The 12,036-nt window shown below is 39.4% G+C and overlaps 1 protein-coding gene across 1 annotated transcript in view; it reads right to left on the bottom strand.

Moving 5' to 3' along the window:
- Positions 1-10,583, bottom strand: part of bpifcl (BPI fold containing family C, like) — a 20,673-nt gene extending 10,090 nt beyond the window's left edge. The window contains exons 1-5 of the mRNA XM_016522673.1: positions 10,537-10,583; positions 9,557-9,663; positions 8,244-8,355; positions 7,994-8,122; positions 5,347-5,499 (exon numbers count right to left, since the gene is read on the bottom strand). Coding sequence (XP_016378159.1) covers positions 5,347-5,499; positions 7,994-8,122; positions 8,244-8,355; positions 9,557-9,653 — 491 coding nt within the window. The 5' untranslated portion in view covers positions 9,654-9,663; positions 10,537-10,583. The remainder of the gene's footprint in view (positions 1-5,346; positions 5,500-7,993; positions 8,123-8,243; positions 8,356-9,556; positions 9,664-10,536) is intronic.
- Positions 10,584-12,036: the final 1,453 nt, after the last annotated feature.

Raw genomic sequence — 12,036 nt, forward strand, 5'->3', positions numbered from 1 at the left:
ATATACACTTATGGAAGTAGCAATAATAATCCATTTGAATATAATTTGAGTCCTTTTAAATACAATTTGAATTATCTACTAATACTCTAATGACTGGTAGCTGACATTTGTTATAGTCAACAGAATGTCTAAAGGGGACTATCAAAATAAAGTGTTACCAATATACTGATTGGGTAGGTAACTATAAAGTTTACTCTATTTGCCCCAGTTTACCAGCCATTTACTTTCATGTCTTTTGGGAGACGTGAATGAATTTACGTGTTGTAAATCGGACAGCTCCGATTCCCGGGATTGCACCGCAAACTAACATGGCGGTGCCCATCGTGCATTATGGGTCAAACATGATCATTATAAAGGTGTTTAAACAGCAAAATAACTTGTATTTGAAAAACAGAATATCAGATATTTCATGATGTAGTTAACAAGTCTCCTCTATTTTAATTTAAGACACCTCCCATAATAAGATGTGTGTTCAAGTCAGGGAGTAAAGAAGATATTTTCTGAATAAAGTTTTCATCATCGATTTCAATTCGGTGCAACCTTTAACATTCATAGTAATTTAAAAACCTTTAACATTTCAACTGGTAAAATTAATGCAGGAACCCTCTGACTTAACAATAAATTAACTAGCGATCATTGGTTACAACAACAAAAAATGTAAGAAAGAGGAACGTCTCGGGTTATGCATGTAAACATGCTTCCCCGAGAGGGAACGAGACACTGCGTCCACTAGCAGACACTATGGGGAATGCTGCCAGCATGACCGGTGTCTGAAGCATGTGTGAAAAAATGCCAATCCTATTGGTCTATGTGGCCCATGACATCATAGGTGGGTGCCCGGAAGTATAAAAGGGCACCTGCTGAATACAACTTAGTTGTCTGAAGGAGACGTAAACAGGCAGGCCGAAGGCATGGTGAAGGGACACAGCATCTCGTTCCCTCTCGGGGAACCATGGTTATTGGCGTAACCTGAGACGTTCCCCTTCTAGGGAACTCATGCTGCGTCCTCTAGCAGTCACCATGGGGAACAAAATGCTGACTATGACGAGGTGCATGCCTGTCCACCTGGTGAGAGACCAAGGTGGTGACAGACATTCACCTAACCTTTCCTCAGAAAGGGGCTAAGCCACTGACACCCCGGGCCGCTCACATAACTTGGCAACGGAGATGGAGAACCCAGTTCAGATAAAGAGGAACATTCAAACCCAAGTTAAGAACACAGCTATCCTCAGATAGCTATGTTATGCGAGCAATACTAGCCTGGAAACACAAGACCACCGAAGAGGTAAACTAGAACACCTCTAGATAGGAGTTCAAAGAGATCGCTACTTAAAGCCCAAGTAAGGGGAGTAGCTGTTGTGCTAGAATACAGCTATCCTCAGATAGCTATATCCTAAGGGTCTTATGAAACTGCCCAGACCACAGAGAGTGGGCTGTCTACTTACAACCGTAAGAGGGGAGACAGCACTGTCTAGGCCGAGGCTCAAGGGGACCGCTACTTAGAAACAGCAAGCAGGGGAGCAATCACAGAGATAGCACATATATATCCTCAGACAACTATGTTTTCAGGAAAGAGCTAACACAGTTAGCCTCAGATAGCTGTATTATGTAAGCCCGTCCTGTCATAACAATGGCTGGAATATAACCATCCTCAGATAGCTGTACTATACAGGTCCCCAATCAGTGTAGTCCCATAGAGGATAGCAACTACCATGTTATTGACCAGCAGCTCACATGAGGGAGATCTGGACCATCAGAAAACGATTAGCTAAAGTGCAAACACATAAAACATCATTAGTCCAAGATCAAAGCCATTACACCAGAGGGCTGGACACAGCTATCCTCGAGTAGCAGTTCCCTCAGATAAGACTGAAGACTGCCCAGACCATGGAAGTAGGCCATCTCCTTAAACCAAAACAGGGGAGACAGCACAGTCTAGGCAAGGGGCTCAAGGAGACCACTACTTAAAAACCCTAACAAGGGAACAGTCTCAGAGCTGGAACACAGCTATCCTCATATAGCAGATTCCTCTACAAAGACTTCAGCACTTACTTGAGAGCTTGTATCAAGGGTAACCCAACCTAGTCATAGAAACCAGGCTAGAAAACATCTGCCCTCAGACCGCTATATTCCAAATCAAAATAAGTTTGTGCTGGAGCATAACTATCCGCAGACAGCTACACTCTGAGCAGGGGTTGTTCACTTAAAGCCCTGAAGAGGGGGAAACAGCCCATCTACTCAGCCCAAACTTAATAATCTGGATTCAGAGGGACCGCCTAATTAAAAATACCCAGAAGCCTGGGGAGACAGCCCACTCCTAAACCCATCCGGCATGACACAGGAAGGAGCATTCCCCATAACCACTCTAGATCACTGAAACACCCTGGGAGAGAAAGCTCACAAGCATCTCTCCACAGAGCATTTAAATATATCTTCGGCTAGCAAGATTCTCCACACACAATAATATGCATATTAGAGAGGAACACCCGAGGTGAATATAGTTTTGCCCGCGATCTCGCAAGATCAGGGCTGAAACAACTCCATGCTCACACTTCATTGTCCTAACAACCCAAATACTGTCTAGAGTGAGCAGAGGCCAGCAGGCTAGAGTGAGCAGAGGCCGGCAGGCTTGCGGCAACCACATGTGACGACCCCGGGCTGGACTCCGCTTCGTCCACGGTGAAAGCCGATCCTGCGATCCACAGCGCAACTTAGAATGAGCCATTTTAGGTAGGCCATTTTAGGTAGGCTTAACTTTTATAAAGAATATCTCTTTAGATTTGAGACTTTAGTCTTTGCAACTTTACAGATCTTCTTTATGCACCAAGAGCTTGTAACACTCCAAAGAGAAAGAAAAAATTGAAATCGCATCATATGACCCCTTTAACTGACTTAAACTGATCCTGTCGTTTGTTGAGTTCCACAGAGAAGTCAGGGAAGATAAAAATCTTGGATTCCTTATAGTGCAACTCTCCATGCTCCCGTGACAAAGTAAGATTTCCTCCCTCGTTTGGAAGCGAAGAAAGCGTACAATCATGGGTCTCGGAGGCGCTCCGGAATGCGGTTTCGGTGCGAGGGACCAGTGTGCACGTTCAATCTCTGGCATCTGAGATAGTTTATCTCCGGAAAGTTCAGTGTAGAATGATACCATGAAATGAGAGGGCCTAGACATTTCCACATTCTCTGGGATACCCAATATACGGAGATTATTCCGCCTCGAACAGTTTTCCAGATCATCTGCCTTAAACTCAGACCTCAGCGAAGCAATTTCCTCACGAATTGTTGTGGTAAGCATTTCTTTTAAAAGAGCTGGGGCCTCATTTATAAAATGTTGCGTATAAACCATCCTAAATTTGTTCTAAGATAATTTCTCAAAAGTGTGTATGTGCGATTCAGAGAAAACGAACGTGCGCACAAAAACATGTGCGTATGCCTCTCTTCCAGATGTGACATTTATAAATCGCAAATGATCTTGAAATTGTGCGCAGCTGACTGGCGTCAGAGCTTTTTCCTTGAAAAAACGCTCGCGGTGCACGCCGATTGCCCCCTCGGAGACATCGCGTGCGTGCTCTTCGCCCAAACAAATAACGCATAGATTGTGTGTGTCATCAGATGTTAAACAACGACAACACGGATGCACATATGGCTGTCGCCGGCCAACGAGTTGGTGTTTTTTCAATGTATGCTTCAGATACGGGTCACGACGAGGCGTTCCCCATAGCGACCCCTAGAGGACGCAGTTCGAAGTTCCCATGAAAGGGAACAGTCAGAGATGCGTTTATGCAATTATTTTTCTATTTTACACATTAGTAGTAAATCAAGACTTCGCAAGTTCTCTTGTAAAATAAAATAATAAAAAAAAAAACATGGAATAAACTGTGTACAGAAATCGAGTAGAGAACTCTCAACATTAGGCTACTAAAAAGGTCCATTTAATCTCGCAAAAACTCCCGTTAATAAAAAATCTGACTACACTGCACAATTAATCTCTTACACTGCATCTAGGTTAGGTTAGGTTAGGTTACTTTATTCATACCCGCAGGTAAATTTGTCTTGCAGTAAAATGACAGGAGTCATCATTTAAAATAGAAGTAGACATTCGTTGCAACTGTCTGGTATACAACGATGTTGGATCCAACTGTGACTCACCCACCAATCGACTAGACCATTTAACTATCTGGTTTAAAGAATTTCTCACTTTTAAAGATGTTTGACCAAACCATACGACCAGAGAAAGAGACAAAACTGATTCAATAAAAGCATGATAAAACATGATCATTAACATGATCTATGTTGTTTATGATGAATTCGGTGCTTGAACATACACCGCTTTCATTATTATTGCAGCTTAGATGTTCAAATAGCTGCAGTACTCCGACTTTGCCACAAGGAAAAGTGCGTACGCCTGCTCAGACCCTGACGTGGCGGTAAGTACTTTTCCACGTCAAAGACCGTTTTTATAAATATGAACGTTGCCGTGGATTTTAGCGTACGCACACTCTAAGATCAAATCTGTGCGTACGCACAATTTATAAATGAGGCCACTGGTGTTAACTCCGAAGCAATTGCGGCCATGTTGCCGGCATCGTCAGCTTCATCAAGAACAGGGGAAACGCGCCTGGGTTTAGTCATAGTAGTGATCAAAACAAGCTCCAACTAGCATTAAAGTGTTACTTAGTGTTGTAGGCATCGTCCTAGATCATTAAAAATACGAAACGTTCCCATTAACTATTAAAAAAAACAATTTACGGAGCAGCTCCCGGACGCGCCTCACTCACTCAACTGCATACCGGAAGCTCAAGATGATAAATTCTAAAATAATGGTCGCCTTAAATAATGCAGCTAAACAGAGACAGATGTAGACGACTGATAATGTGAAGAAGTAGCACCACTGCTACTAATGGATGAGATGATGGTGTCGAGTTTCCATTTTGGAGTTTCCATTTTAATCAAAATGCAAAGACAAATTCTAATGATGCATTGAATGTATTATAATCCACCGAGGAAAAATGTAAGACCCACAAATTATAGAGGTTCCCTATCAATTTTTTGATCTGTTAAAATTAATGGGGAATATCTTGTGCTTTTCTGTAGGAAATCGGCGACTAGGACTATGATTAACAACTTCATTAGTGGCAGTCACAATTAAAGGGGTCATATGATGCGATTTCAATTTTTCCTTTCTCTTTGGAGTGTTACAAGCTCTTGGTGCATAAAGAAGATCTGTAAAGTTGCAAAGACTAAAGTCACAGATATTCACAGTTGTTGTGCATATCTTTAGATAGCACTTCAAATCTTAGTCTTTTATGTTCTGTTAACCAAAGTTTGTTTTAAAACTGGTCTTACCTAGCACCTCCGTGGAACTGAATGTGCACACCTCCTACGTCATCACTACAGGAAATGGTAGTGATGGAGAGTCGGCCAGCTTCATCCCCTAACCCGAGTAGGGTTTTGATTTTGATATTGTACACAGCCAGATCAACTGAGCCACCATCATGGCTGCAATCATAGAACAAAAGACAATCATTTTACATACTCAAAGAACAACATAACTCCTTGATGTTGCAAATGTCTTATTAACACATCTTATTGATATATAATGCATATTTCTAAAACGTAAAATCCCACACATAGACACGACATACTTCATGATTCTTAACTTGCCAGGCATAATGGCATGAATAGCAGATGGTGAAAGCATAATGGTTAATTTGTTGATTATAGGCATGAGAAACATAAAATTACAGCAAAACCATAAGTAACAAGCATAGAAATATTATAATCAAGTCTGTGTGTTTCTAAGTGAAGAGTGATTCCAGGAATTCCACAAAATGCAATTCCAAACCTGTAAGAACTTTGTTCATCTTCGGAACACAAATTAAGATATTTCTGATGAAATCCGAGAGCTTTCTGACCCTGCATAGACAGCAAAGGAACTACCACGTTTAAGACCGAGAAACGTTGTAAGGACATCCTTAAAATAGTCCATGTGACATCAGTGGTTCACCCTTAATTTTATGAAGCTACGAGAATGTTTTGTGTGAAAAGAAAACAAAAATAACAACTTTATTCAATGATTTCTTCTCTTCCAAGTCAGTCTCCGCCACCATTCACGAGAGTACTATGACACATACGTGTGTGTTCCACTGCTTGTTCCGGCTCCTGTGTCATCAGCATCACACGCATGCATTGTGGTACTCTCGTGAATGGTGGCAGAGAATGACCCGGAAGAGAAGAATTGTTGAATAAAGTCGTTATTTTTGTTTTATTTGCACACAAAAAGTATTCTCGTAGCTTCATAAAATTACGGTTGGACCATTGATGCCACATGGACTATTTTATCGATGTCCTTACTATGTTTCTGGGCCTTGAACATGGTAGTTCCCTTGCTGTCTATACAGGACCAGAAAGCTCTTGGATTTCATCAAAAATATCTTACTTTTTTTTTACTTTTTAAAAAAAAATTGGTCCATTGATAGCCCTGATTTTAGGGGATGAATTACGAATTTAATGTCCAAAGCGAGAATTATTATAATCCACGTCTGCCCATCGTCATCCTTGACAGGATTTCTAGTTTTATGGCCCACATGCAGTGCCGATCCTAGACTTCTGGGGGCCCTATGCAAAACTGTGTCGGTGGTGGAGTGGGGTATGAGTGGTTACGAACGAATGAATGAAACGCATTTGTCCGTGTTTCACTACCTCTCGAATCGCACTCGCGGAAAGCGCTTGAGAAACAGTGTCTCTCCCGCGGCTCGTACGCTTTCAACTCGTTTTTTTAGTCTCGAGCAAGATTGTACGACATTCACATTACATGATTTGACGGATTTTTACGTAGAAAGGGCGACAGCGCACCGCATTAAAAGAAACGATCATTCATGTTTTCATAACCGCTGGGCAAATAAAAAAAACAAAACTAAAATTAAATCATCTTTGAGAGCAAGGGGGCCCCCTTGCTCCCCTACGCATCTTGCGCATTTTGCGTATAGGGAGGATCGGCTCTGCCCACATGGCTCTGGAGTGTGGATTTGGGGCTACTTGTGGAATTCTGCTTATTGCTTTACCTTTGCACAGCTTTGATTAAAGCATCAATGTTTAATACACTCTGGGGTTCTACAGCACCATATCTTGCATTTATTTTATTAACAATGACTAATAAGCAGATATTCAAGAGAGTCAGTATTTTTAATTAATTTATGACAGCTCACTGCCTATACATTTTTTATTATTATTATCAATGCTGACTGTTGACACAAGACAGGTTGGATAAATGGATTAATGCGGATGGTGCCAATTTGTGACCCTGTCTGTGAAATCCAGGCTAAAGTCTCAAAATCTAATTATTAGATAACAAGCATGCAAGCAAGTTTGATTTCAACCATTAATTTCACTATGATTTCAATCTTTGACATGGCCTTACTCAGTCAATATTAAAGATATAAAGGTTATATTTTCACAGAAAGTTCTACATCTTTATGAAGGATGTTTTTATGTAGAAAACAGTAAATCACAAAAAAATGACTTTAGTTGGGTTTTCACAGGCAGGGTCACATTTGTGTGCCTCAGCAGAAATTGATATTTACCAAGGCGGGATTCTGAGATGCTATTCTGTTCACCACAACTGTAAAAAGGGGATATCTAAGTTACTGTATCCTTTCTATCAGTTTAAACTAGTTTGACAATTCTCTGTTCATCAGGAAGGTGTTTCTGACCATAGAACTGTTGCTCGCTTCAAGTTTACAGATATCACATCTCAGAGTGGGCGATGATTTGTCTAGTTCAAAATGATAAGAAATTACATGTTTTTAAGAAATGTAGTTGAGTAAAAAGTATTTTGGAATGTTCTCAAAGTAAAAATACTCTTAATGTAAAACATAATTTGTTGCTGTCCACCACTGATAGAACATGTTATTTGCTTCCAAGACCACCTGAAAAGTGAAACTGATATGATTGCAATTTCATTCTCCTTCCAATGATTCACTGGTTTACTTACATGATGCCAAACTGTGTTGCCCAGCTGCCTGTGATAGCTAATGAGAGTTGACTGACTTCCACAGATACACCTATTCCCTTTTCAAATTCCATTGATGGGCCTGACATGCTGCACTGCACAACCTGCATGCTGGAGACATGCACACAGTTTATGAATTATTATTTTTTTTTGTATGCTTAAACAACTGTTCATCACATGTGATGCATTTGTTCATTTGGTTTAATTGTTCGTCAGTGTACTGTGTACTGACTTTGAGATGACATATTCTACAGTGCCAATCCCAATGTCCACCCCACCCCGGACCTCTGGGATTTCAGTACTCTTCAGTTTGTTTTGTATCCAAACAGCCATCATTTGAGACACTGAACACATAAAAACATAAACATCTACAACACCACATTTTTGACATCACATATCAAATATACACAAGTTTATTCATACAAGGTAATTCACTGTAATAAATCACTGGCAATAAGAAAACGGGGATATTTCTTATTATATAATTAGCATCAGACAAACAATATAATTCTTATTCTCAGTGACGCAGAGAGGCTGCATGGTGCGCTTTTTCTTAACGTCCGTTTCCATAATGACTTGTCGATTTGTCCCTCTATTGAGAATGTTTTGTGTGTTAACCGTGAACATACTCTGAGTTGACTGAACTTACTCCCGGACACGTTTTTGGAACCAGCATACCTCAAGTAAGCCAGGTTTGGGTTAACCAGCCGAGAGTTCAGGGTATATGTGACGGTAAGTTAACCTTGCTTTCTGGAATACAACCCAGGGGTGCCCAATCCTGTAACTAATTTAGATTTTCAGGAGCTTCAATAATTAAAGACAGGTGTGCTTGATCAGGGTTTGAACTGAATTTCGCAGGTAGGTAGATCTCCAGGAACATGACTGGGCACCCCTGCATTAGAGTATCTGATGGGTGCTTCTCAAACGGAAGGCTGCATATCTCGGCTGCCACGTCATCAAACGTCGCTGAAGGCCATCTCAATCGGACGGTGTGGGTGGGAACATATGTGACGTAGCCACGCGCACTTACTAGACTGTCTCATTCTAGCGTTTCATGCCGAGGAGGACTCTAGCCTACAAGACTCTGAAGGACTGAACTAGGAAGGACACAGCCTCGGTAGGATGCAGCCTTCTGTTTGAGAAGCACCCGATGGATTACGTGTGCTCCACTAACTTCACTCCCATTGGTTGTCTCTCCTAAAAGTTAAAGCTTATTTGCATAGAGTTAAACATCTGTGAGCTTTGTTGAGTCACTGGACATGTCCATATTGCTTCAGAAATGGTCATTGTTGCTTGTGTCGCTGGAAATCGCAAAATGAATGGGATCCATTGAAAATGAATGGGATAATTTTGCTATCACTGCGTTTCACGAGCAGTGTGAATGGGGGCATTACTCTGCTCTCTAGTTTACTTTTGTCCACCTCAACCAGACAATGGTGAGTGGAGTTTGGAGTGTAAATTATTGCCAACCAGGCTAGCTTAGTGTAAATATGATATATAGATGTAATCAGTGCAGTGACTTTCATGTGCATGTGAAGAACTTACCATCTCTGAGACCCTTTTCTGACAGAACAGCTTTTAATGCAGGGTAATCTGCATATGTGTGTGTCAGTATCAACAGGAAGAAAATTACCAGCTGCATCCCTCAACTCCTGTTGTGTAAAACAAAATATTTTACATATGAGATTTATGTGTCTTTCAGCTTGTGACATAATTTGATATTTACATGGTATGTATCACATGTATCTGCATCCTAACACCACTTTTCCATTCATTCAGATGATTTGAACTGACACTGCTTTCAACAATATATTATGTGTGCTCCCTCTAAATGGAACCCATGGCTTTGGCATTGTTAAAAGAGTGTTTTACCAGAAGTTCACATCAAATGACCCAGTGGATGCAAATGTGTCTAATGTCAGTCACAGTCCCTCTGTTCAGCTGCATCAAAGTCACTTCCTTAAACTATAGAGAAGTGAGCCTAAGACCAGAACACATCTGCTTATTTGAGGACCCTGCTCAGACAAATATATAAATTTAACAGTGTGTTTATGACCACAGTCATGTTTTAGTTTGTCTTACCGCAAGTGGCCTTGCATTCCAATAAATGTATTTTAATTAAGCGGGTTTCATTTTTTTTTTTTTCCTTAAAGCTACAAAAATTTTATTTTAACACCTTATGTCTTTTACAATCTTTTGTCTTTTGAGTAGCACAGCACAGAAGAAAGCAGCTATTTCAGATAAAGTCAGCTCATTTATATTTATTGATTGAAAAGTTGCTATTATTTGAAGTAACTAACAGCATTTGTAAGGTATATTTGATCAGCATGTATATTTCTTGACAATCAAATGCAAGATCTTGGCATTCCAATCTACCATTTTGCGCTTCAACACATTTATCTTTCATATGTTTATATTTATAACCTAATATTCATAACAAGATTCCCATGATGTAATAAATAAATAACTTATCTAGATTAATTGTAAGTAATGCTAAAATATAAACTAAAGTTGTAAGAACATACCTCACAATGTACCGAACAGCCAGGTGTCTGACAGGGAAAGTGTTTCTGTGTAAGTGTTTCCTCAAAAGCTGCTTTAAAAGATCTTCATTCTCAAGGGGGAGGGGTGTTCAGTTCCTGCTTTGGGTCTTTTTAAATATTAAAGGATAAGTACTTGGGCTGTCAATCAATACTGATAACAACAACAACAATAATAATAATAATAATAAAGCTTATTACAGGACTTTAATTTAATTTATTACATGACTTTAAATAAAAAAAACTTTAAAAAAAAAAACAAAGCTACACTATGTACTCTCTGGCCCTCTAATGGTTGAAAAATAAAAACTGCATGCAACTTGCTGAAGAACATTGTTTTTGTCGCGCTTCAACTCTGCTCCTCTGCTTGGAAGCACGTGGTTCATCATCAGTGAAGTATATTTTCAGGAATATATGGCCTCTCGGCCCATAGTTCCACAAATCACAGTAGCATGTCAGATATATATATATATATATATATGGATGGGTGGGTGGATGACGTTAGTGAAAACTTTTGCCAGCAATAATAAACAACCAAGGTTTAAGAGTGAATTCATACCCAAAATGGGATGATAAAAAAAAAAAAAGTTAAATGTTTGCATACAGTAATCTCCTACAAATTTGATGAAGTGCATATCTATTAAAAACTCTCTTCCCTTCATGAGTGAACTGATTGCTAGTTCTTTTTTATAAACAGCAGTTTCTTCCTTAGCATACCAGAATGTGAACTGACTTAATGCCAAAGAGCCATTAGGGGAAATCTAGGGACTTCTAGAGTGAGGTTGTTTGTTCAGTTTGTTAAAAGACATGCTTTCATAAAATGAGGAAGAAATGCCAACATAAAGTTAAAAAAAAAAATGCCACCAGAATAAAGGAATAAAATCATGCAGATATAGTTTCTACTTGCATGCTTAATTATGTTTTTTAAATATACATTTGAGGTGTTGTGTTTCTATGCATAGCTGATATTTAAATAATTTCAGTTTATTTATACATTTTTATTCTACGTTGCTATATCTGATTTTCACTGATGTTTTAGTGTTTGTCAACAGGTGAGGTTTTTTTTCTTTCTTTTTTACAGATTTTATTGCATCAGATACATTTTTATACACTGTTATGTGGGTAGTTGATCAGTCATCTAAAATACACACTTTCTAGTAAGCTTACATCTTATATGACCAGTAATTTCACTGGTGAATTGTAAAAATGAGCCATGAAACTATACCATGATTTCTTTGACAAATTAGTTACTTCCCTTGTATATTTGTATCAAACAGCACAAGCATACAAACACTATTAATCTGTCTGTAAAACACTACTCATAGAAAACAGTTCCATTGTGATTTTGTTCCTCATATTTTCATCTTGTTGGCTCAAAGGCAAAGCCAAAATGTTTTGGCACACGATAAAAGGAAAAGCTTGTCTTTCCAGATAACCATCTGAATGTGAATTAAATTAAAGTTGTTGACAGTCACTGGAGTTTTT

Source organism: Sinocyclocheilus rhinocerous, unplaced genomic scaffold (assembly GCF_001515625.1).
Source record: "Sinocyclocheilus rhinocerous isolate Xijiao unplaced genomic scaffold, SAMN03320098_v1.1 scaffold3268, whole genome shotgun sequence".
In the NCBI taxonomy this organism is placed as follows: Eukaryota; Metazoa; Chordata; class Actinopteri; order Cypriniformes; family Cyprinidae; genus Sinocyclocheilus; species Sinocyclocheilus rhinocerous.